Consider the following 27,852-nt stretch of genomic DNA (forward strand, 5'->3'; position numbering starts at 1 on the left):
AATCAAAATTGATTTGTAAGCTTTTGAAGGATGCACTCTTTATATTGATTGATTGGTGTGTTGATTGACAGCTATACTTTGCTGGTGGAGCGATTGATATATACAGTATATCCAAAACGTGATTGATTGATTCATTGATTGATTGATTTATTGAGTGATGAAGAGAGTGTACGGTGTTTAGGCAGCAGAAGGAGGAGTGTAGTCCGTGGTCGTGTCGTTGTGGTCAGTCGGTCCGGTCCTCACAGGCCGAAGTCAAAGGTCAGGTCAGACTTGCCCATCTTCTGTCTATACACCGTGTCAAACTTGTCATTCATAGACACGGTGAAGATGTCCTGCCACAGTCCCACTCGACCTGACAGAAGAAAGAGTCACATGGTCATACATCACTTCTGTTTTAGCTATGAATGAGACGAATGGCCGAGAGGAATGGTCAGCAGTCAATATGAATGTTATCATTTTGAAACCTTCTTTATTGCATATTGATCAGCTCATAGGCTATCTATGCTTCCTTATGACTCCCAACCGTGTACAGTGAGGTCCATAATCACCCTCGATAGAGATGAGCAAAAAAGACTGTACGAAACAAATAATACAAATACAGAGCTATTGTCACGTCCTGACCAGCAGAGGGAGCAATTGTAGTTGTTTTGGTCAGGACGTGGCAGAGATTTTTGTTACGTGTGAGTTGGTTGTTGGACTCCCAATTGAAGGCAGGTGTGTTGAGTTGCCTTTGATTGGGAGTCCTATATAGTAGTGTGTGTTTGTCTTTGTGGTTGTGGGTAATTGTTTCTGTTCAGTTGTGTTTCAGCTGTCAGTGCTGTTGAGCTGTCGGTGTTTTCTTGTTTTGTAGTGTTCCAGTGTTCTTTTTGAATTAAATCATGAACACTAACTCCGCTGCACCATGGTCTTCTTCTCTCCATGACGACAGCCCTTACAGCTATATTGTATGCATATTTTTGGGGGTAAATTATATTATTTTATACTAAAACAATTGCTCAAAGAGATTTTGTTTAACAAGTTATATTTAGCTAAATAGCCCCATACCGTCAAAGATACAACAACATATTTACTGTAGGTAATCAAATCAAATAAAAAATAAAATGTAATTTGTCACACGCTTGGTAAACAGGTGTAGAATTGAAGTTAAATGCTTACGGCCCTTCTCAACAATGCAGAGTGAAAATAGAAACAATAGTAGAAAGATAATAACACAAGGAATAGATACACAATGAGTAACAATAACTTTGCTATATACACAGGGTACCAGTACCAGGTCGATGTGCAGGGTTTCGAGGTAATGGAGGTAGATATGTACATACGGTGTATTCAGGAAGTATTCAGACCCCTTCACTCGTCAATCTACACACAATACCCCATAACGACAAAACAAAAACATGTTTTTTGAAATGTTTGCAAATTCATTAAAACTAAAAAACAGAATTGCCTTATTTACATAAGTATTCAGACCCTTTTCTATGAGACTCGAAATTGAGCTCAGGCGCATCCTGTTTCCATTGATCATCCTTGAGATGTTTCTACAACTTGATTGGAGTCCACCTGTTGTAAATTCAATTGATTGGACATGATTTGCAAAGGCACACACCCGTCTATATAAGGTCTCACAGTTGACAGTACATGTCAGAGCAAAAACCAAGCCATGATGTCGAAGGAATTGTCCGTAGCGCTCCGAGACAGGATCGTGTCGAGGCACAGATTCGGGGCATTGAAGGTCCTCAAGAACACAGTGGCCTTCATCATTCTTAAATGGAAGAAGTTTTGGAACCACCAACTCTATCTAGAGCTGGCTGCCCAGCCAAACTGAGCAATCAGGGGAGAAGGGCCTTGATCAAGGAGGTAAAACAAGAATGCGATGGTCACTCTGACAGAGCTCCATAGTTCCTCTGTAGAGATGGGAGAACCTTCAAGAAGGACAACCATCTCTGCAGCACTCCACCAATCAATCAGATGGAAGCCACTCATCAGTAAAAGGCACATGACAGTCTGCTTGGAGTTTGCTAAAAGGCACCTAAAGGACTCTCAGACCATGAAAAACAAAATTCTCTGGTCTGATGAAACCAAGATTGAACACTTTGGCCTGAATGCCAAGCGTCACTTCTGGAGGAAACCTGGCACCATCCCTACGGTGAAGCATGGTGGAGGAAGCATCATGCTGTGGGGATGTTTCTCAGCAGCAGGGAATGGGAGACTAGTCAGGATCAAGGGAAAGATGAACGGAGCAAAGTACAGAGAGATCCTTGATGAAAACCTGCTTCAGAGTGCTCAGGACCTCAGACTGGGGGTGAAGGTTCACCTTCCAACAGGACAACAACCTTAAGCACACAGCCAAAACAATGCAGGAGTGGCTTCGGGACAAGTCTCTGAATGTCCTTGAGTGGCCCAGCCAGAGCCTGGACTTGAACCCGATTGACCATCTCTGGAGAAACCTGAAAATAGCTGTGCGGTGACACTCCCCATCCAACCTGACAGAGCTTGAGAGGATCTGCAGAGAAGAATGGGAGAAACTCTCCAGATACAGGTGTGCCAAGCTTGTAGCATCATACCCAAGAAGACTCAAGGCTGTAATCGCTGCCAAATGTGCTTCCACAAAGTACTTAGTAAAGTTTCTGAATACTTATGTAAATGTGATATTTCAGTTCTTGCTTTGTCATTATGGGGTATTGTGTGTAGATTGATGAGGGGAAAAAATGATTTAATACATTTTAGAATAAGGCTGTAACATAAGAAAATGTGGAAAAAGTCAAGGGGTCTGAATAATTTCTGAATGCTCTGTACGTAAGGGTCACTGTTGGGGCGACGTCATCAATGTACTTATTAATGAAGCCACTGATGTGGTAAACTCCTCAATGTTCTCGGATGAATCCTGGAACATATTCCAGTCTGTGCTAGCAAAACAGTCCTGTAGCTTAGCATCCGCTTCATCGGACCACTTCCGTATTGTGCGTGTCACATGGTACTTCCTGTTGGGAGTTTTTGTTTGTAAGCAGGAATCAGGAGGATTATGATTTGATCAGATTTTCCAAAGTGTCATGGATGTTCAAAGGATCGGACCAATGCGCAGCAAGGTTGTAGTTCCACATATTTATTTATTCCGTGAAATGTTTGCAACGCACCAAAATACTTGTACCAACAAAACAACAAACCGTGATGCAGAGAAAATAACACTACTCAAAAATTAACAACCCACAAACACAAATGGAAAACCCCCCTACATAAATATGATCTCCAATTAGTGACAACGAGAACCGGCTGCCTCTAATTGGAGATCATCTCAACAACCCCAACATAGAAATAGAAACCTAGAAAAACAACATAGAAACAGATAACAAGAAAACCACCCAAAAACACCCCCTATCACGCCCTGACCTACTCTACTATAGAAAATGACATCTTACAAGGGTCAGGACGTGACAGTACCCCCCCCCCCCCCCCCCCCTCAAAGGTGCAGACTCCGAATGCCAAAAAAAAACAAAAAAAAAACAAAAAAAAACAACCACAAAACACAAAGGGAGGGTAGGGAGGGTGACAAATGTCTATGGCGGCTCTAGTGCTAAACCCAGAACCTTACTATCCCTCCGATCCTCCAGCAGCCGTCTCAGTAGGTTCCGGACTGTAGGCCGTCTCAGTAGGTTCCGGACTGTAGGCCGTCTCAGTAGGTTCCGGACTGTAGGCCATCTCAGAAGGTTCCGGACTGAAAAACGTCGCCGGAAGCTCTGGATGGGGAACTGTCGCCGGAAGCTCTGGACGGGGAACTGTCGCCGGAAGCTCTGGACGGGGAACTGTCGCCGGAAGCTCTGGACTGGGAATGTGCACTGGAATCCTGATGCGTGGGACTGGCATGGGTGGCGCCAGACTGGTAACCCACACCTCAGGACGAGTGCAGGGAGCAGGAACAGGACACTCCGGACTGGGCATGCGCACAGGAGGTCTGATGCGTGGGTCTTGCCTAGGTGACGCCAGACTGGTAACACGCGCCTCAGGACGAGTGCAGGGAGCAGGAACAGGACACTCCAGACTGGACATGCGCACTGGAGGTCTGATGCGTGGAACTGGCCTGGGTGGCGCCAGACTGGTAACACGCACCTCAGGGCGAGTGCGGGAAGGAGGCACAGGACGTACTGGGCTATGGAGGTGAACTGGAGACCAGGCATGCTGAGCAGGCCTACTCCTTCCTGGCTGAATGCCCATCTTAGCCCAACACCGGTGAGGAGCTTGCACCGAGCGCACCGGGCTGTGAGTGCGTATGGGCGATATAGAGCGCATCACACCATAACCCAGTGCTCGTTCATCCACTCGCTCCTCAGCACGCCCGCTCCGCAGCGCTCTTAACGCCAGCACCTCTCTCTGGAATCTTGCGTCGAACTCTGCGCTCGACTCTCTGACTGGCTCCGGTTCACTCCACAGCTCTTCATGGTAAGCACGGGAAGTTGGCTCAGGTCTCCCTCTGACATTGCCAAACTCCCCGTATGCCCCCTCTCAACCTTGCCTCTTGGTGGATATAGCGCCTCGTAGTATCGTCACTCCCTTTTTGCTGCTTCAATTTCCTCCCTCGGGTGACGATACTCCCCAGCCTGCCTCCAGGGTCCATTCCCATCCAAAATCTCCTCCCACGTCCATTCCTCCAGCTGATCCCTACCACGCTGCTTGGTCCTTTTGTGGTGGGTTGTTCTGTCACGGCTGTTCAAAGGATCGGACAAACTCGCAGCATGGTTGTAGTTCCACATATTTATTTATTCCGTGAAACGTTTGCAACACACCAAAATACTTGTAACAACAAAACAACAAACCGAGATGCAGAGAAAATAATACTGCTCAAAAATGAACAACCCACAAATGGAAAAACCCCCTACATAAATATGATCTCCAATTAGAGACAACATGAACCGGCTGCCTCTAATTGGAAATCATCCCAACAACCCCAACATACAAATAGAAACCTAGAAAAATAACATAGAAACACATAACAAGTCCCATGTGGCTCAGTTGGTAGAGCATGGTGTTTGCAACGCCAGGGTTGTGGGTTCGATTCCCACAGGGGACCAGTACGAGAAAAAAAAATTGTATGAAAAATGTATGAAATGTATGCATTCACTACTGTAAGTCGCTCTGGATAAGAGCATCTGCTAAATGACTAAAATGTATAACCACCCAAAAACACCCCGTCACTCCCTGACCTACTCTACTATAGAAAATGACATCTTACAAGGGTCAGGACGTGACACAAAGGGAGGGCCTTGTATGCATTTCTGTGTGTGGAGTAAAGGTGATCAAGGGTTTGTCGCCTCTGGATGTGTATTTGCTTATGGCCCTGTACAGCTCGTTGCATGCTGTCATAGTGCCTGCATCGGTTTATGGTGGTAAATAGACAGCGTCGAAAAAATATAGATGAAAACTCTCTTGGTAAGTAGCATGGTCTGCGGCTTATTAGGTTTTCTAACTCAGGCGAGCAAAAACTCGGGACTAACATTAGAGAATGCGCACCAGCTGCTCTTAACTAAGAGACACACCCTCCCCCTACTCTTAACCTAGGGTGCAGAATATCTAGAGCTGCCGACTCGCTGAAGTAGAAACCTTCATCCAAATCGAGGTTAGTGATCGCTGTTCTGATGTCCAGAAGACGTTTTCGGCCATAGGAAATGATGGCGGAGACATTATGTCCAATAAAAGTTACGATCAGCATAAGAAAACACAAAATAGCAGAATTTGTCAGCTCGTAAAACAGCCGCTATCTAATGCGGCATCATCTCATACATCCAAGTATGGGGTTCTCTTCTGCTTTGCATCCTTATTTCGGCGCCAAACCCACCACTGGTGTGCGTAGCCAAAGAGCTCTATTTTCAAGTTATCCAACGAATGTAAATTCCGGGAGTTTGGCATTGGTACTTGGATTGGAACTGGTGCTATGGTCAGAATACATGAAAATAGAGCTCTTTGGCCACGCATACCAGTTTGGAGTCGAAATAAGGCTGTATAAGCAGAAAATAACCCCATCCTTCCTATACAATATGGTCGTGGATCTTTGATGTTATGGGGCTATTTTGCTTCCACTGGTCCTAGGTCCTTTGTTAAGATCAACAGCATCATGAACTTTACCCAGCATCATGAACTTTACCCAGTACCAGGACATTTTTGCCAAAAACCTGGCTGCCTCTGCCAGGAGGCTGAAACTTGGCTGCAAGTGGATCTTCTAGCAAGACAATAACACCAAGGACACATCAAAATCCACAAAGAAATGGTTCATTGACAGCTAAATCAATATTGTTCAATGGCCATCTCAGTCTACAGATTTGAACCCCATGGAAAACCTGTGGTTTGAATTGAAGAGGGCAATCCATAAGAGCAGACGATGGATATCAAGCATCTGGAAAGATGTTGTATGGAGGAATGGTCTAAGATCACTCCAAATGTGTCCTCCAATCTCATAAAACATTTTAGAAAAAGGCTCAGGGCCGATATCCGCACAAGGTGAAGTATTGAAAGGTGTCGAAAACAGGGCTGCCAATAATTTTGACCCCTATCTTTTTGACAGAAAATCTCTTTCTCTGAGAAATGGTATTACCATCAAAGAATTTCCCCAATTTTTGGAGTACACCATATAACTCAGTATGTGTATTATTTATTTGATACAGTCTTTTTTGCTCATCTATCAAGAGTGCCAATCATTTTGGGCCTATGTACATATGCCTATGTCTACAGACATGGACTCACCTGTCCTCCAGTAGTGTGTATAGGAATGAGTGTTTATGGCCCTATTAGCTCAAGGCTGTGTGTTAGACCAGCACCAGGCCAGAGGCTAGGGGTCCTGCACTAAAAGAAACAGAACATGGAGAAAACAAGACAAATCTGACGACAAATCATAAGGAAAAACAACATAACAAAAATCTACAATGATCAAAATGAAAAAATGGAATATATTATAATTATATTAAAATGACATTCATAAATCATAATGCAAGAAAAAGTACAACAAATGTGAACGGATTTCCAAACTGAACAGTAAGGTGCAACTCCTTGTGCCAGAAATCACTGAGCTGTAATTACTATGTTTAACCACAGGGAGGCATTGCAGAGTAAAAATAGGAGTACATGGAAATGCCTTAATGAATGGTCCAGAGTGCGATATTCCCTATTCCTTTGAAGGTTTATGTTACTGCTGGGGTATGTACAACTGATTCATGATCTGCGGTTTGCTACAATAAAGCTCTAGTTACTCTCTGCCCCTAACAGACCCAGGATCAGCCTTCCGCAAACCAGTGCTAACCTTCACCATTATGAGCCAAACAACTAAACTGGCCCTGGATCATTGCTTAAAGATATAGACTACACACAAACACATATTATGTAACTGTTCTACATAGCCTACATACAAATCTGGTCTAGGTTGACTCATCCTCAGCCGGCCAGGACATACGTTCCCCCAGGGTTAGCAGTGCTATAAAGCCATATGAACATATTCTATATGTTTTGAAGAATGTACATCCGGATGCATACAGCAGTGGACACATACCAGGTTGCTGTATTTTGGTGTACGGCTGAGGCTCACACACTCTCCGTTCTGATATCCTCTTTCTTTGTCTCTCTCTCTCTCTGTTGTTCTCTCTTTCCCTCTCTGTTCCCCCTTTTCTATCTGAGTACACCATGTGATGCACTGCAAGCATGCTTGTGTCTAGGCTTGTGAGTGTCTAATAATAGCCTAAACAATGTATATGATACGAGCAGCAAAGCCATGAATGGGGCTAGAGAGAGTCTGGTCACATCAGTTTAGCAAATACAGTACACCAAGTACAGTGTGTGTGTGTGTGTGTGTGTGTGTGTGTGTGTGTGTGTGTGTGTGTGTGTGTGTGTGTGTGTGTGTGTGTGTGTGTGTGTGTGTGTGTGTGTGTGTGTGTGTGTGTGTGTGTCTGTGTGTAAAAAGGTTGGAGTTGACATACAGTACACACGTTAGGTTACAGTCCCTCTTGGCACACAGCTTTCACCCTTTCCATTCACTTTACGGCACAAAGCACACAATGCTTCAGTAACCTTACAGATCTCTTTACTTATTCAACTCTGTCATCGGGAGATGTTCGGAAATCTCTGCCTTCCTCCGTAATGATCATTCCTTGGCTATCTTATCTTTAGTGACTGACTACCCCTCGCTTCCGTTTTCTTTCATCCTTATCTTCCTTTCCTCTATCCCTCTATCCCTCTCTTTCTCTTCCTCGCTCTCTACCTCTGTGCTTCCCTATCTCTCTCCCACTCCCCCATATCTCTTGCTCCCTCTTTCTCCCTCCCTTCCTTCTCTCCCTACCCCCTCTATTTCTCTCTCCCCCATCCCTCCCCCCTCTCCCCCTTCTGCAGATGGAGAGGGTCTCACCCCTGCAGATGGAGAGGGCTTCTGAGTTGCAGCACTGCTCTATGAGCTGGTTGCAGCTCTCCACCATGGTCTCCAGCTGGGCCTTGTCACACGAGACACCCAGGAATCTCGCCAGCTGCCCCACCAATGTCCCCAGGTCCTGGAGAGAGAGAGAGAGAGAGAGAGAGAGAGAGAGAGAGAGAGAGAGAGAGAGAGAGAGAGAGAGAGAGAGGAGAGAGAGAGAGAGAGAGAGAGAGAGAGAGAGAGAGAGAGAGAGAGAGAGAGAGAGAGAGAGAGAGAAATTCAAATAAAATAGTAATTATATTTCGTCTCCTCCAAAATGATTGGCATTTTACATGCATGTTACCTCATTTTTACACCCCAGTGAAACAGGAAGGCATGGAAGGCCACAATACAGTTCCTTAAAGGGGCAATCAGCAGTTGCTACATACATTTTTGGACTTCTGAATTCATTATATGTGCCCATTGATTATTGAAGAATATAACTTATAAATGCCTCATGAGCGTAGTTCAACTGCCGTATCCCATCAGAAACCAATATATAAACTTGTTTTACTCCGTTTGTAAAAAAATACATTTTTAACAAACACTATACAGCTTCAAAACATGATTAAAAATAGAATTTTGATACCATGGACCGCCAGTCCTTTCATCCATAGCTTTGTCTATGAATTTGAGAGTGGTTACATTTCTCCAGCCCCATCCCTCAGCTTTTTACCAAAATCAGGGGTGGGGTGACGGCTTTGTTATTGTTTCTACTGCTAATTGCACTTTAAGCTGAGACTAAACAAAAAAAGTTGAACGTTAATGCAGATTTATAAAAATATATATATTTAGGGGTGCCAATAATTTTGACACCTACCTATCTATTTGAGAAATCATATTATTACTTGTTAAACAAAATCTATTTCTCTGAGCAATATAAAATAATACATTTTTGGAGTATACCATATAGCTCAGTATTTGTATTATTTATTTTATACAGTCTTTTTTGCTCATCTTTATCAAGAGTGCCAATCATTTATGAGGTGGCTGTACCAAATGATCTCTTCTTATCACTCCCAAATGACCTATGAGCTAGAATATGATAATGTCTTATTAATAGGCAGTATGGGGCGGGTTGCAGTACTTTCTATTCCATATACAACCCAGTCACACCACTGTGACAAGGTAGTCGGGCTGTATTTATAGGGGGGAGTGGGGTAAGTTGAGCCAAAGTGGTACGGTTTTCTTGTTTCTAGGAAACCATACACAAAATGTATCATTTCACAAAATATACTGAACAAAAATATAAGGCATTATCGCTGGGATATGAGGTAACAGCGGTAAAAACTACAACATGTTTGTTAGGTGTTAAGCCTGTGTTAAAATATGCTTAAAATGATTAAAAGACAAAAAGTGATTGTGTTGAATTTTGTTTGGGAAATAAAGATAGACATGGTTATAAAAATGTAGTGGCAATATTTAATTCAGTACAGACATTTGTAGGCGGCTTAACTTACCCTGTTCCGCTTGTCCAAAATAAGAGGTCTCTGTTGGCACATCTTACCCCGGGTATGAGGTAAGTTGAGCCAAGAGTCCACTTTTTTTGGACAAGCTATGTTTTCAAAACTGTAATGGTTCCATGTATTCTGATTATTTCCAGGGATACACAACGTCCTGAAATATATGTAGAAATCTTTGTTAGAAAGAATACTATATTTCCCTTGACGGAGTGATGCTGAATGTAAAAAGCGGCTCAACTTCCTCCACTCTCCCCTACATCTCAGACAGAGTGGGGGTTGAACTCTGACTCCGAACATCTGATTATGTCATCTAGACACGTGCACAGATCCTTCTATGCGTTATCTAGCGGTTATACGTTGGAGTTTCATTGCCTTGCAATAAAGAGGCTGAATTTCTGTCTGTCTATGTGGACGGTTATAAACTTTGACCACAGTTCCTTTTTTCTTTCTATAGAAACAGAAGTTTTCTTATCCGTATATAACACACTTGCTCAGAAAATACCCTTGACATACATGTTACCGTTTTTCTCAATTGCATTCAAGCCATTTTTGGATCTGTGTTGAAACGTATCTACAGCAGAACAGCAATGATCAAACGCTCAAATACATTTACAGAACGTCTGATCATGTTCTTGCCTTAGTAACTGACTTGCATTTCTTAGACCAACTTTTGTCGTCAGTGAACACAAAAGTCACTGTTAAGTTTTGTTCATAGAATTTAACGCATTGTTTTCGTCAGAAGAGAAACGTGTGCAATTGTGTTCACTGTTTCTGGCAATCAGTAAATACTACTGCACAAAATTCTAAATGTACAATATAATACCAATATATGGAAAGATCGAGGAAATGGGGACTGTCTAATTGTTACAATATTGTTGACCTGCAGAGATGCAGAGCATGAAGTTGGGTTACCCATAAGTCATCTTCTTCCACATTGTGAACTTTGAAAGAACTTTGATATGGTAATGATGGAGGCCTATACATTCATAATTGTGTTCCCCCATTGTATTCACCTTTTTTATTTACATTTATTTGTTTATTTTTTTACCCCTTTTTCTCCCCAATTTTGTGATATCCAATTGGTAGTTACAGTCTTGTCTCATCGCTGCAACTCTCCTACGGACTCGGGAGAGGCGAAGGTCGAGAGCCGTGCGTCCTCCGGGAACACGACCCTGCCAAGCTGCACTGCTCGCTTAACCCGGAAGCCAGCCGCACCAACGTGTCGGAGGAAACTTGCGGATAGTGTTTCTGCGCACCAATGGGAAGTCTATATAGAAATGAGCAAACTAGCCTTTGTATTGAATACATGGAACTGAATTGTGATGATATCGATGAATGTGCTTATTTCTTACATTTTTTTATCAGGAATAATATTTGTGTATGAAATTGTTTGGTGTAATATGCATAAAAGGAGAGTAATATCCCATAATTCTGCACCTTTGGATAGTTGTACTTCCTTTTTAGTGACTGCAAAGAAAATGTATTGATCTACTTGGATTTTTATTAGACAGACTAACTTTCTGTAGTGCCTGCTTGGACTCAATAGATAAGTATGGTTGCGTTAATCTTTTTGCAGGCAGTCGTGTTCTTTTTCGATCAATCTGAAATGTTGACGGTGTAATATCATTTTGATGAATGTATTTATGTTTTGAGGAGGCAACTTCATTTCCTAAAACGCATTCACTCTTTTGCAAAAGGCCACAGAGTTCTCTCTCTTTTTAACTCTATTTTGGAAGTCGACAACATTATAAAAAAAAAAAAATTGCTTGTACGCGATTGAGAAAAACTGTAACCTGTTTGCTTTCTAAGAAAGGTAGGTTACATGAGCTACTTGCCCCCAACAGTGTCAATGCTGTAACTATGTCGTAACAGTGATAGTCACTTTGAGTGATAGTGAATAAGATCATGTCTTGGAAGGCTTGCTAATGTATATACTGTATAAATGTTCATGTTTGCAAATTATTCCTAATAAGAACACACTGTGTTTCTGGGCGGGTGTTGTGTGTGTGCGTATGTGAGCATAAGAGCATGCATGCGTGTGTGTGTGTGTGTTTCTGTGCAATGCAGCCCTGCAGGGACCTTTGGAACAGCAAACAACACTATTGATTTGGCCCCATTCTGCCCCAGTGAGAGTACAGTTACAGTTATGTTCCATAGACCGGAACTCTGGTTGCCACGTTGCTCTGAGGGTGGTACGATTATCATAGGGGTTAGGTGGTATGGGTAAAGTTAGAGTGACATTGGTTTGGGATAGGATAGAGCAAGACCACCCAAAGCAGGGCCAAACTTGGCCTGTTAGAAGCTTCCAGAATGAACTTATGGTGGGTTTTAGCGGCTGACTACTCACTGTATCTCTAGGATAGAGGGTGGAGGTTCTGGTAAGGTTTGGTGTTAGTTAGATATATGGTAGACAGTAGATATAGCCGAGTGATGGAGGGAGAGAGCGAGAGCTAGGGAGGAAAGCTTTTTTTACCTTGTACATGTCTTCATATTTCAGGAAAATGACATTCGAGTCCATGCGATGCTCCCAGAACTCCTGCACATGCTCAAACCAGGAACCATATCCCACTATGAGACAGAGATTAAAAGAAGGGGGGGAGAGAGAGATATATAGGTGGAGAGAGTTTAGTGAGTTTCCCCAGGTGATTAGGCTTTCTCTTCCCTCTTCACGCAACCTGGCCTGATCAGTTCCTTATCGCCAAAATAATGCCAGGCCTTCCTGTTAGCCACCCAGTGTAGACAGAGGACACATGATGAATAGTGACACCCCCTGCACACCTGGGCGGGTGAACCCTGAACTCTGACACTCACGCTTGTCGTTCATGAAGCGTCTGCAGAACTCCTGGAAGGTTCCGCGGTAGCTCATGGTTCTGAGGGAGCGGTGGAACTGGTAGTAAGACACCACAAGATCTTTAGGGTTCCTCGCCATGTAGATCACCTACAGGAGAACCACATAGACAATTAGGATTGAATACATGAAAACATTATACAAACATTATACAAACCAACTGAAGTGTTCTCTAACCTTGGACTCTCCATTGTGCATGGCTGTAGGCAGGAAGCGGTAGGGCAGGTGGCTTTTGATCAGACGAGGAGACGTCAATTCCTGGGAAAACATAGAGGAAACATCATCATAACATTGGGAACAGAGACGGTATAAAACAAGGAGCAGAAAAACACCTCATCCATTTCTTGCTTTGCATTGAAATATGGTGCTGCATGTGGTGGGCTGAGTGTTTTGGTTAACTGTAGCCGTCTGTTTTACAAGCAAGTGATTCAGGATCAGGAAGTAATAATACTCAGTACTGTAGGAATACCTGTATGATGTCTAGGCCAGGCTGAGGGTACTCCAGAACAGCAGTACTACTCAGTGCTGTAGGCCTACCTGTATGATGTCTAGGCCAGGCTGAGGGTACTCCAGAACAGTAGTAATACTCAGTGCTGTAGACCTACCTGTATGATGTCTAGGCCAGGCTGAGGGTACTCCAGAACACAAGTAATACTCAGTGCTGTAGACCTACCTGTATGATGTCTAGGCCAGGCTGAGGGTACTCCAGAACACAAGTAATACTCAGTGCTGTAGACCTACCTGTATGATGTCTAGGCCAGGCTGAGGGTACTCCAGAACAGTAGTAATACTCAGTGCTGTAGGTCTACCTGTATAATGTCTAGGACAGGCTGAGGGTACTCCAGAACAGTAGTAATATTCAGTGCTGTAGGCCTACCTGTATGATGGCTAGGCTGATGGTACTCCAGAACAGTAGTAATACTCAGTGCTGTAGTCCTACCTGTATGATGTCTAGGCCAGGCTGAGGGTACTCCAGAACAGTAGTAATACTCAGTGCTGTAGGCCTACCTGTATGATGGCTAGGCTGATGGTACTCCAGAACAGTAGTAATACTCAGTGCTGTAGGCCTACCTGTATAATGTCTAGGACAGGCTGAGGGTACTCCAGAACAGTAGTAATACTCAGTGCTGTAGGCCTACCTGTATGATGTCTAGGCCAGGCTGAGGGTACTCCAGAACAGGAAGCTGATCATCGATGTTCATCAGGCCAATCTCATCTGGTTCCGCCCCCTGACTCACCAGATACACCACTTCCTGAAGGAGACTGGTACCTGAGAGAGAGAGGGGGGGGGGGGGGGGGTAGGAGAGAGATGGTGAGCGAAAGGTAGAGAGGAGAAGGAGAGAATCAAGAGGAAAAAGTAAATGGGTAGTCGTTTGTCTAAACGAAAAATCACACCAATGAGGGAAAAATGTACAGCCCAAAATACACCATTATAGTGCTATGTTTAGCAAACATTTACCAACCTCACACCCCAAATGATCTACACGGAACAAAAATATAAACGCAACATGCAACAATTTCAAAGTTTTTCTGAGCTACAGTTCATATAAGGAAATTTGTCAATTGAAATAAAGGCCATCATCTATTTATTTCACATGACTGGGAATACAGATATGCATCTGTTGGTCACAGATACCTTTAAAAAAAGCTAGGGGCGTGGATCAGAAAACCAGTCAGTATCTGGTGTGACCACCATTTGCCTCATGCAACGCAAAACATCTCCTTCACATATAGTTAATCAGGCTGTGGATTGTTGCCTGTGGAATGTTGTCCCACTCATCTTCAATGGCAATGCAAAGTTGCTGGATATTGGCGGGAACTGGAACACACTGTCATACACGTCAATCCAGAGCATCCCAAACATGCTCAATGGGTAACATGTCTGGTGAGTATGCAGGCCATTGACGAACTGGGACATTTACAGCTTCCAGGAATTGTGTACATATCCTTGCGACATGGGCCGTGCATTATCATGCTGAAACATGAGGTGATGGGGACAGATGAATGGCACAACCTCACCAACACCATGGGGCACTCTGTTCACAATCAGCAAACCTCTCGCCCACACGATGCTATACGTGGTCTGCGGTTGTGAGGCCGGTTTGACGTACTGCCAAATTCTCTAAAACTATGTTGTAGGCAGCTTATGGTAGAGAAATTAACATTACATTCAGTGGCAACAGCTCTGGTGGACATTCCTGCAGTCAGCATGCCAATTGCCCGCTCCCTCAAAACTTGAGACATCTGTCGCATTGTGCTGTGTGACAAAACTGCACATTTTTGAGTGGCCTTTTATTGTCCCCAGCACAAGGTGCTCCTGTATAATGATCATGCTGTTTAATCAGCTTATTGATATGCCACACTTGTCAGGTGGATGGATTATCTTGGCAAAGGATAAATGCTCACTATAGGGATGTAAACAAATTGCTGCACAAAATGTGGGAGAAATGTGCTTTCTGTGTGTATGGAACATTTCTGGGATCTTTTATTTCAGCTCATGAAACATGGGACCAAGACTAAACATGTTGTGTTTATATTTTTGTGCAGTATAGTTTTATACCGAATGCTGCAATGCTAGTTTGGCTATTTTAGCTAGCTAACCTTAGCTAGGTAGGTAGCTAAGCTAGCACCAAAGCTAGCACAGTATCTGGATCTTCCCCTTTTCCTTTTCCACTGCAGTTTCAGATGAGCAGCACTCAGTGAGTCCGTGTTAAACCTTGTGAAAAAGTAGCTAGTGCTCCTAATGGAAGTACCAATGCCAAAGAGGAAAAAAGGATATACGTTTTATTTTGCAGAGAATTGTAAAAGAATGAATGGCTACATAGCTAGCTAGCGCACTACACTACAATTCATAATGGACTGGTAATATGTAGTCAGCTAGCTAGCTATACATATTTTGCCAGACAGTAAATAAATGATTTAGCTAATAAATCAGAATCTAATTCATGGTAATAAGTTATCCCCATCATTGTTCAGGTCAGCCATTTTTGTAATACAATGGTATTTGATCAAATTATTATGGCACGGTTCAAAGACAGGCAATAGAGAGTGAGAGAGAGAGAGCACCACCCATGTTGAGACAGGGAGAGGACGAACAGGTCATCAGGTGAGTACTTGGAATTTGTGTTATAAGGCAGTCGGGTAAAGCACTTTGACCAGCAATTTACATCACACACAGATTGGAACTATCAGTTCAACTACTCATCTTCGCTGACTAAGTCCAAGTGCTAAAACAAAACAGTTGTTGCCTAGGTTCTGATTTCATATTGTTGTCATGGCAGGGGACAGAGACAGTCAGTGGAGAGAGCGAGAGAGAGAGAGCATTGCCCATGTTGAGGCGGGGAGAGGACGAATAGGTCATCAGGTGAGAATTTGGAATGTAGTGGTGAAGAAACAATGGTGAACACACAAATTAAATATTTAAATGTAGTCCTATAAGACATGCTTTGTAGATGTATTATTGTTTAAGTTTATTCATATTTCGGCAATAGAAAGGCCCATCTATTTTGGCAATAGAAAGTAAGACTGTTTGTTGTCATGTTTGTTGAAGGGGACTGAGCCACAAGTCAGGGACCAGTTGAGCACAGATGACAGGGGCAGAGCCACCGAACAAATAGAAGTTATTGACATCAGCACCAGCACAAAGCCAAACCAACCACATCCCAAATTTATTGTAATCCAAAAGTGAGCTGACAGAGTTTTGTCATTTCAAGCGAAGTGGTTTCAAGATTCCCGCTGGCTCCATTACAGTGCCTCTTAAAGGGGGTTTTCCAAAGTTTTTCTGAATAAGAGGTCACGCTTTGGCAAAAACTCAGACCCTGCCTTTTATTGTCCCCAGCACAAGGTGCACCTGTGTAATGATCATGCTGTTTAATCAGTTTCTTGATATGCCACACATGTCAGGTGGATGGATTATCTTGGCCAAGAAGAAATGCTCACGAACAGGGATGTAAATAAATTGGAGCACGAAATTCGATAGAAATATGTTTTTTGTGCGTATGGAACATTTCTGGGATCTTTTATTTCAGCTCATGAAACATGGGACCAACACTTAACATGTTGTGTTTATATTTTTGTGCAGTATAGTTTTACACTGAATGCTGCAATGCTAGTTTGGCAATTCTAGCTAACCTTAGCTAGCACCAGGCTTCAGAAATTGGAAGAAGACTATTGGGAGGTTTTCAGATCATGCTAAAAGAGTTCACAAAAATCAAACCCTGTGGACTCACAGTTATCTACTGCTTTAGCCAGACAAGAAGAGGAAGCAAGACATTGTCTAATGAAAATTGTAGGTTCAGTGATGTTCTTCGCAAGACATGGTGAGGCCTTAAGAGGTCATGAGGAAGAACATGAAAATCTTTAGGAACTTTTAAAAGGCATAAGACGACAAAGTCCTTCAGAGCTGGTTAAAGAGGCGCAACCATGATTACACTAGCCCTAAGATACAGAATGATATTCTTAACTTAATGAGAAATGACATAATTTGAAGAATAGCCAAAATCATCTGAACTCTCCCCTCCCCCCCAACAACACAAAGTTACGCCCTTGGCTGTCGGACAGGCGAACAGTGAGTATTGACTGTCCACTTGGGTAGTGCAATAAGCATTTTTCTATGGCTTTCCACCTGGCTACCCCTACCCCGGTCAACTGCCCGGCACCACCCCCCCCCCCCCCCCCACAGCAACTCGTCCAAGCCTCCCCATGTCTCCTTCACCCAAATTCAGATAACTTATGTTCTGAAAGAGCTGCAAAATCTGGACCCCTACAAATCAGCCGGGCTAGACAATCTGGACCCTCTCTTTCCAAAATTATCTGCCAAAATTGTTGCAACCCCTATTACTAGCCTGTTCAACCTCTCTTTCGTATCGTCTGAGATTCCCAAAGATTGGAAAGCTGCCGCGATCATCCCCCTCTTCATAGGGGGAGACACTCTAGACCTAAACTGCTACAGACCTATATCTATCCTACCCTGCCTTTCTAAGGTCTTCGAAAGCCAAGTTAACAAACAGATTACCGACCATTTCGAATCCCACTGTACCTTCTCCGCTATGCAATCTGGTTTCAGAGCTGGTCATGGGTGCACCTCAGCCACGCTCAAGGTCCTATACAATATCATAACCTCCATCATTAAGAGACATTACTGTGCAGCCGTATCCATCGACCTACTACTTCTCTGATAGAGTTCAGTGTGTCAAATCGGAGGGCCTGTTGTCTGGACCTCTGGCAGCCACAGGGTTCAATTCTCGGGCCGACTCTCTTCTCTCTCAATGATGTTGCTCTTGCTGCTGGTGATTCTCTGATCCACCTCTACGCAGACGACACCATTCTGTATACTTCTGGCCCTTCTTTGGAGACTGTGTTAACTAACCTCCAGACGAGCTTCAATGCCATACAACTCTCCTTCCGTGGCCTCCAACTGCCCTTAAATGCAAGTAAAACTAAATGCATGCTCTTCAACCGATCGCTGCCTGCACCTGCCCACCCGTCCAGCATCATTACTCTGGACGGTTCTGACTTAGAATATGTGGACAACTACAAATACCTAGGTGTCTGGTTAGACTGTAAACTCTCCTTCCAGACTCACATTAAGCATCTCCAATCCAAAATTATTTTAGAATCGGCTTTCTATTTTGCAACAAAGCATCCTTCACTCATGCTGCCAAACATACCCTCGTAAAACTGACCATCCTACTGATCCTCGACTTCGGCGATGTCATTTACAAAATAGCCTCCAACACTACTCAACAAATTGGATGCAGTCTATCACAGTGCCATCCGTTTTGTCACCAAAGCCCCATATACTACCCACCATTGCTACCTGTACGCTCTCGTTGGCTGGCCCTCGCTTCATATTAATCGCCAAACCCACTGGCTCCAGGTCATCTACAACTCTCTGCTAGGTAAAGCCCCGCCTTATCTCAGCTCACTGGTCACCATAGCAGCACCCACCCGTAGCATGCGCTCCAGCAGGTATATTTCACTAGTCACCGCCAAAGCCAATTCCTCCTTTGGCCGCCTTTCCTTCCAGTTCTCTGTTGCCAATGACTGGAACAAACTGCAAAAATCACTGAAGCTGGAGACTCATATCTCCCTCATTAGCTTTAAGCACCAGCTGTCAGAGCAGCTCACAGATCACTGCACCTGTACATAGCCCATCTGTAAATAGCCCATCCAACTACCTTATCCCCATACTGTATTTATTTATCTTGCTCCTTTGCACCCCAGTATCTCTACTTGCACATTCATCTTCTGCACATCATTCACTCAAATGTTTAATTGGTATATTGTAATTACTTCGCCACTATGGCCTATTTATTGGCTTACCTCCCTTATCTTACCTCATTTGCACACACTGTATATAGACTTTTTTTCTACAATATTATTGACTTTATGTTTGTTTATTCCATGTGTAACTCTGTGTTGCTTTATGTGTCGAACTGCTTTGCTTTATTCTTGGCCAGGTCGCAGTTGTAAATGAGAACTTGTTCTCAAATAGTCTACCTGGTTAAATAAAGGTTAAATAAATAAATAAAGTGCGGGTCCCAGATTTTTCATATCATCATACCGTCCTTCTCTCATTCCAGGATTTACGGTATAACCGGTTAGTACACAAGGGGGCGGAAAAAACGTAAAAACATACCATTGGGCATTTCCAAACGCCTGAAGGTACCACGCTAATCTGTACAAACAATAGTACGCAAATATAAACACCATGGGACCACGTAGCCATTATACCGCTCAGGAAGGAGGCGCGTTCTGTCTCCTAGAGATGAACGTACTTTAGTGCGAAAAGTGCAAATCAATCCCGGAACAACAGCAAAGGACCTTGTGAAGATGCTGGAGGAAACAGGTACAAAAGTATCTATATCCACAGTAAAACGAGTCCTATATCGACATAACCTGAAAGGCCTCTCAGCAAGGAAGAAGCCACTGCTCCAAAACAGCCATAAAAAAGTCAGACTAGGGTTTGCAACTGCACATGGGGACAAAGATCTTACTTTTTGGAGAAATGTCCTCTGGTCTGATGAAACAAAAATAGAACTGTTTGGCCATAAGGACCATCGTTATGTTTGGAGGAAAAAGGGGGAGGCTTGCAAGCCGAAGAACACCATCCCAACCGTGAAGCATGGGGGTGGCAGCATCGTGTTGTGGGGGTGCTATGCTGCAGGAGGGACTGGTGCAATTCACAAAATAGATGGCATCATGAGGTAGGAAAATGATACGGATATATTGAAGCAACATCTCCAGACATCAGTCAGGAAGTTAAAGCTTGGTCGCAAATGGGTCTTCCAAATGGACAATGACCCCAAGCATACTTCCAAAGTTGTGGCAAAATGGCTTAAGGATAACAAAGTCAAGGTATTGGAGTGGCCATCACAACGCCCTGACCTCAGTCCTATAGAAAATTTGTGGGCAGAAATGAAAAAGCGTGGGCGAGCAAGGAGGCCTACAAACCTGACTCAGTTACACCAGCTTTGTCAGGAGGAATGAGCCAAAATTCCCCCAACTTATTGTGGGTAGCTTGTGGAAGGCTACCCGAAACGTTTGACCCAAGTTAAACAATTTAAAGGCAATGCTACCAAATACTAATTGAATGTATGTGAATGTTGGACCCACTGAGAATGTTATATGAAAGAAATGAAAGCTGAAATAAATCATTCTACTATTATTCTGACATTTCACATTCTTAAAATAAAGTGGTGATCCTAACTGACCTAAGACAGGGAATTTTTACTAGGATTAAATGTCAGGAATTGTGAAAAACTGAGTTTAAATGTATTTGGCTAAGGTGTATGTAAACTTCCAACTTCACCTGTATAGGTAGGAGATATTTAAGGTTATTTTTGATGCGTTTGAACATTTACAAGCGAATGTGAAAGAGAGACATTGTACAAATGAACAAAGATTTGATGCATGCTTGTCTGATCTGAAGCAGCATGTGTACAAGCTGTGTCTGTCTTGGGTCGCCTGCTCTACTCAGAGAAAAAGGGGGATAAGCAGACAGGCCGAGAATGGAGAAGAAACGCAAGGAAATCAAAAGACAGCAGTGGCAGCTGTCCAGATAACTCACCCAAAGGGCTTTGACTTCTCAAATACGGCAGGAAGCTAACACAATATGATGCCGCGTCACCTTATTAATTCATGAACTTACTTAGATAACTTGCCAGTTAAACTTAGAGGTTGCGTTAACACAGAATTCGTAATTTTTCACAGCAGGAAAAAAAGATAAAACACGTAAGATATCTCTTGCTGTCTTTTATAAACACAAATCTAAAATGCTTCTCTTTGTAATTTCTGCTCGGCGTCAGACAAATGTTGTGCTTCAGTTACACTTCTCCACTAGGATGATAATCGATGAATGGGCATTCTATCAGCAGATAGCGCTCTGACTGAGGTGTAGATTTTTTCTCAGGTACTTTTCTCTGGTAAAATTCAAGATGAACTTTAATAAAAACATTAGGAAGTGTAGATGGCTACATTATATCTATGATTCACATTAGAAATGATGGCCATGCATCGTTTTTGCAAAAAATACCTTGTGTGGCTGCCAGCCAAATAGCGTTGCACTTCTGCAGTCATCTGTTGAAAATGAAGCTATTTTCTGTTGAATGGGTTGCGTTAATGTATTTTCTGTGAAGGAAAACTATAGCTGCATGTCCCTGGTCCCTGATCACTCTGTTGAATGTGTTGCGTTAATGTATTTTCTGTGAAGGAAAACTATAGCTGCATGTCCCTGGTCCCTGATCACTCTGTTGAATGTGTTGCGTTAATGTATTTTCTGTGAAGGAAAACTATAGCTGCATGTCCCTGGTCCCTGATCACTCTGTTGAATGTGTTGCGTTAATGTATTTTCTGTGAAGGAAAACTATAGCTGCATGTCCCTGGTCCCTGATCACTCTGTTGAATGTGTTGCGTTAATGTATTTTCTGTGAAGGAAAACTATCGCTGCATGTCCCTGGTCCCTGATCACTCTGTTGAATGTGTTGCGTTAATGTATTTTCTGTGAAGGAAAACTATCGCTGCATGTCCCTGGTCCCTCTGTTGAAGAAAAAAAAAATACTCTTGACTTTGAATATAAAACGCAACCCCTGTCAATACACAGCTGGACTTACCTGCTCCTGCTTTCTCCCGTTGTGCTATTTACAAACAAAAACATGACTGGCTCAACTGTTCTGGGGAACTATGATGAGCTTCATAATGTAAAATAATGTGACAGGTGAAATGAAGAACGTGATCTGCTTTATCTCCTAATGCACTGCACAAGTTGACTGCAGGTATTTAGTTAAAAAGTAGCTACAAATGGTATTGACTGTATTGAAAAACCACCCAGTGGCTATTTCCAAATACCCCGGTATACGGTAAATACGGTATACTGCCCAAGCCTGTGTACAATGTCTTTACCAACTACATATTTTACCAGGACTTGAAAAATGATCATTTATTTTCACCGAAAGCGTTGTCGACATCGGGGAATTGTGCATCTCCCGCCCTTCTCTTTGATGGGCCCGAGCCTATTGCAACATGGACATGATTGAGGAAGATTCGTGGTTATGTGCGCTTGCACGTGGAAGGACTGTGCTCTCCCTCAATAGCTCCTGTATGCTGCCTCTATCTAGTCTTACCTTTCCTATAGTTGACGTTCCACTCTTCAAACCCTATAAATGGCACGTTATTTATTTCTATTTTTTTATTTTACCTTTATTTAACTAGGAAAGTCAGTTAAGAACAAATTCTTATTTACAATGACAGCCTACCCAGGACAAACCAGGACAACGCTGGTCCAATTGTGCACCCCCCTATGGGACTCCCAATCACGGACGGATATGATACAGCCTGGAAATGAACCAGGGACTGTGGTGACGCCTCTTGCACTGAGATGCAGTGCCTTAGACTAATGCGTCACTAGGGATCGAAATTTACAGAATGGTTACCTGGAGGAAAATGGGGTAGGGGTGGGTCATGTAATTTGTAACTGATGAAATCACAATATTTCTGTGTTTTAGAATTATTTGCATGTTGGGCTATATATCGATGTGTGGCCAATGCTGCCCTTCATCTCTGATTCTCCACTGGGCAGGCAACATCAAGTGCGCCTATAGGCTATTTAGTGTGGTCTCAATAAAATGATCCATAGCCTATGGGCTATGAAGTGCATGCTCGGAGCAGCACAGAGCAAAGTTATATTTCTAAGATACCCTATATATTCAAAAGTATGTGGACACCCCTTCAAATTACTGGATTCGGCTATTTCAGCCACACCCATTGCTGACAGGTGTATAAAACTGAGCAAACAGCCATGCAATCTCCATAGACAAACATTGACAGTAGAATGGCCTTACTGAAGAGCTCAGTGACTCTGAAGATCTCAGGCACCGTCATAGGATGCCACCTTTCCAACAAGTCAGTTCATCACATTTCTGCCCTGCCAGACCTGCCCTGGTCAACTGTAAGTGCTGTTATTGTGAAGTGGTAAACATCTAGGAGCAACAACGGCTCAGCCGCGAAGTGGTCGGCCACACAAGCTCATAGAACGGGACCGCTGACTGCTGAAGCGCGTAGCGTGTAAAACCTGTCTGTCCTCGGTTACGACACTCACTAACGAGTTCCAAACTGCCTCCTTCCCAGAAGAGTGGAGGCTGTTATAGCAGCAAAGGGAGGACTAACCAATATTAATACCCATGATTTTGGAATGAGATGGTTGATAAGCAGGTGTCCACATACTTTTGGGCCTGCAGTATATGTAAAGTGGCGTAGAATTGCATGAAATGTTTATAAAAGGTTTGTTTTATGCAATGACAGATTCATGCAATGCTTTTACTCTTTCCACCCCTACTCTTGTCCACGGTGGTCTGTGAACCCAAAACCTTCTGGTCTGCAGCCCTGTGCGCTATCTAAAACGACATATCTAAGACCCTGCTTTGTCCAAGAAGTGAGGGTAAACGTATACATGTTCTCTGCTATCCACTTTGTTTTAATTCTTATTTTGGGTACAGGGGAGGGTCCGGGTTTTTTTGCAAGCATTCAGGGAGGGGTTAGGTCCTATATTTAGCTGGAGGGAGGGCCAGCCATTTGCATTTCAGAGGTCTGATTCTATCCATGTAACCCTTATTATAAATAACATTCACTCCCTTACAGTGCTATAATCGTAGGGAACAACATCACTGATCACTGACTGACAGCCTGCATCTGTTTCTAGGCCTAGGGAGCATAGCAACCCAGACTGCTCCTACCCATAATACTTTACTCGTGCAGATGCAGATATAGGCACTGCTGGAATCCTGTGTGGACAGTGAAGAGACATTTAAAGGAATAATTGCTCTATATGTCTCTGAAAGATTTGACTCCCACAATGAACTTGAGGGAAGACGGATATTTACGTCCACCTAGTCACGTGACCAGGAGGACCCACCCGTGCCGCGAGTTCTGCTCCAGCACAGGTTGTCAACACACAAGTGCGTCACACTCAAGCACCGCGTAGCCCGGTCCGCACCAGCACAGCACTGCGCAAAGCAAGCTGGTTGAGACAGAAAGAGACGGATGTAAACAGTAACCCGAGGCCTGAAAATTCAAAACATTGTCTGTGTATCCTCCGATAACAGACGTCAACAGCGAATGAATGCGAAGTGCGCAGGCGTTTAACGTAACTCGAAGGTTCCCATGATAAGTTATTTAGGCTGCTGCAGGCTATGTGTGGAGAGAGGTAAACATTGACGCCCTTCCCCAATAGGCCAGTGAAACTCTGCACACAATGCAATAATAAACTCACAAGGACTCAACTGGAGACATTTGCGTTTATTACACACGACATAATAAGACGAAAGAAATGTAAAGCAACTATAGACCTACACCTAAGACCCTGCATTCTCAAGCCTACAGGATGCTGCATCTAGTGAGGGTACTGCACTAACGTATTGCATAGCATCAACACATGCCAATATTGTTTACCTGACTTGGGATACGTGACAATCCATATGTCGCTACTTCTGAGGGAGAAGTTTGCGATCTCCTCCATCTTTCCTCTGCAGAAGGGTGGAAGTCGCACTCCATCAAACTCGAAGTATTTGCTCTCAAACTCTATCGGGGTGCTTGGCGTGTCTGCCTCGCTCTCGGCCATCCTCAAAACGGGCACCAAATGAAAATATATTTGCAATCAATTTTGAGAGCGATAATATCTCGAGTCGAGATATATGGTTAGGCTAGGACGTGATAGTCCGCGAGCGAAGTACGCATTGACCTTCAGCCAATCACGTCGTAGCAAAGTGATGTAATGCGATGCGCTCATGTGATGCGCGCGCCTCCTCTTCAGCATCAGCACCAGTTCGCCGTTGCGGAGCACGCGCGTGCTCACTAGTCTCTTGTAGCCGGAAGAAGAACGCTTTCAAGCATAGGCTACATGAAGCATTGAAGATGATGCAGGTAGGCCTGCTGTTGTTCTTGGAATTAAAAATCAACAGATTAGGTTTTTCCCATTTCTACGTGAATGGCATTCTTTATTAGCCTATGGAATGGTCCTTGTTTAATCCGAGTAGACTGCTGTCAAGTGAGCCGACGCCCGCAAAACGCTGACAAGCCATCCGTGCATTGGTCTCCTCCTGAATTTTCTGCGTGAATACACAACACTTTATGGTATAGCGAGTTTTCTGGTAGAAAAGCTGAGTCGGGTGCACAGATAGAGACAATAGTTAGAAATCATACCAAGCAAACAGTTTGAAGCACACTTATTCAATCTTCCACAAAAAAGTTTCCCAAATCGTTTGTTTCATTTTCGGGCCTTATCAAACATGACTTTGATATCACGAGTAGAGTGAGGCTGCATAGGCTGCAGTAGCCTACCGGGGATACTGTTTACCAAATGGTAAATTGTGAAAGCAAGATATATTTGAAGGCAACGGTCGGCCATATTGAAACTCCCCAGAAGGAGCAGTCCTCATAGGAATTAATGGAATTCTACAGTTATTTCAATTAAATGTTTCAAGGACGACATTGTATGTATTTAAGTATTTTGTTGTTGAGTGGGGACAGTAAAATATGAACTTTCTAAACATTATACTTTAAAGAAACGTTTTGTATAAATATATATACAGTACCAGTCAAACGTTTGGACACACCTACTCATGCAAGGGTTTTTATATATTTGTACTATTTTGTACTAATTGTGAAGACATCAAAACTATTAAATTACACATATGGAATCATGTAGTAACCAAAAAAGTGTTAACCTCTCTAGGGCCAGTGGGACGATTTCGTCCAACCTACGTAACAGCCAGTGGAATCCCGTGGCGCGTTATTCAAATACCTTAGAAATGCTATTACTTCAATTTCTCAAACATATGACTATTTTACACCATTTTAAAGACAAGACTCTCGTTAATCTAACCACACTGTCCGATTTCAAAAAGGCTTTACAATGAAAGCAAAACATTAGATTATGTCAGCAGAGTACCCAGCCAGAAATAATCAGACACCCATTTTTCAAGCTAGCATATAATTTCACATAAACCCAAACCACAGCTAAATGCAGCACTAACCTTTGATGATCTTCATCAGATGACAATCCTAGGACATTATGTTATACAATACATGCATGTTTTGTTCAATCAAGTTCATATTTATATCAAAAACTAGCTTTTTACATTAGCATGTGACGTTCAGAACTAGCAAACCCCCCGCAAACTTCCGGTGAATTTACTAAATTACTCACGATAAACGTTCACAAAAAACATAACAATTATTTTAACCTGTTATGGCTAGGGGGCAGTATTTTCACGGCCGGATAAAAAACGTACCCGATTTAATCTGATTATTACTCCTGCCCAGAAACTAGAATATGCATATAATTATTAGCTTTGGATAGAAAACACTCCAAAGTTTCTAAAACTGTTTGAATGGTGTCTGTGAGTATAACAGAACTCATATGGCAGGCCAAAACCTGAGAAGATTCCATGCAGGAAGTGCCCTGTCTGACAATTTCTTGCCCTTCTTGATTATCTCTATCCATTACAGGGGATCTCTGCTGTTACGTGACACTTCCTACGGCTCCCATGGGCTCTCAGAAGGCGGCAAAAAGCTGAATCGTTGCTTTGCAGGCTCTGGCTGAAAAAAAGTAGCGCGTTTGGATAGTGGCTGGTTACAGTACTGTGAGACTCAGGCTCGTGCCCGAGTCGACCCCATGCTTTATTTTCTTTCGTCTGTTTACCTAAACGCAGATTCCCGGTCGGAATATTATTGCTTTTTTACGAGAAAAATTGCATAAAAATTGATTTTAAACAGCGGTTGACATGCTTTGAAGTACGGTAATGGAATATTTAGAAATCTTTTGTCACGAAATGCGCCATGCTCGTGACCCTTATTTACACTTCGGATAGTGTCTTGAACGCACGAACAAAACGCCGTTATTTGGATATAACAATGGATTATTTTGAACCAAACCAACATTTGTTATTGAAGTAACAGTCCTGGGAGTGCATTCTGACGAAGAACACCAAAGGTAATCAAACTTTTCTAATAGTAAATCGGAGTTTGGTCAGGGCTAAACTTGGTGGGTGTCTAAATAGCTAGAAACCGTGTTTTAGTACAAAGAGAGAGAAAATAAAAACATGGAGTCGCCTCGTGCACGCGCCTAAGTCTCATTGTCCTCTGATAGACCACTTACCAAAGGTGCTAATGATTTTCAGCCAGTCGCTGCCTCGACATCATTCAGCTTTTTCCCGGGTTCTGAGAGCCTATGGGAGCCGTAGGAAGTGTCACGTTACAGCAAAGATCCTAAATTTTAAATAAAAAGAGTCAAGAAGCCCAAGGAATGGTCAGAGAGGGCACTTCCTGTACAGAATCTTCTCAGGTTTTTGCCTGCCATATGAGTTCTGTTATACTCACAGACACCATTCAAACAGTTTTAGAAACTTTGGGGTGTTTTCTATCCAAAGCCAATAATTATATGCACATTCTAGTTTCTGGGCAGTAGTAATAACCAGATTAAATCGGGTACGTTTTTTATCCGGCCGTGCAAATACTGCCCCCTACCCTCAACAGGTTAAACAATTCAAAATATATTTTATATTGTCACAGCCGTCGTAAGGAGGAGACCAAGGCGCAGTGTGCGTATCGTTCCACATCTTTATTTCTAT

General features: G+C 43.1%; 1 protein-coding gene across 1 annotated transcript; it reads right to left on the reverse strand.

Moving 5' to 3' along the window:
• Positions 1-124: 124 nt before the first annotated feature.
• Positions 125-24,957, reverse strand: st4a1 (Sulfotransferase 4A1). The gene is given in 7 exon segments (NM_001141831.1): positions 125-352; positions 8,375-8,513; positions 12,353-12,447; positions 12,691-12,817; positions 12,905-12,985; positions 13,867-13,997; positions 24,674-24,957. Coding segments are annotated over 7 exon segments (855 nt in total). The 5' UTR covers positions 24,843-24,957; the 3' UTR covers positions 125-239.
• Positions 24,958-27,852: the final 2,895 nt, after the last annotated feature.

This window comes from Salmo salar, chromosome 07 (genome assembly GCF_965601325.2).
Source record: "Salmo salar chromosome 07, fSalSal1, whole genome shotgun sequence".
Classification (NCBI taxonomy): Eukaryota; Metazoa; Chordata; class Actinopteri; order Salmoniformes; family Salmonidae; genus Salmo; species Salmo salar.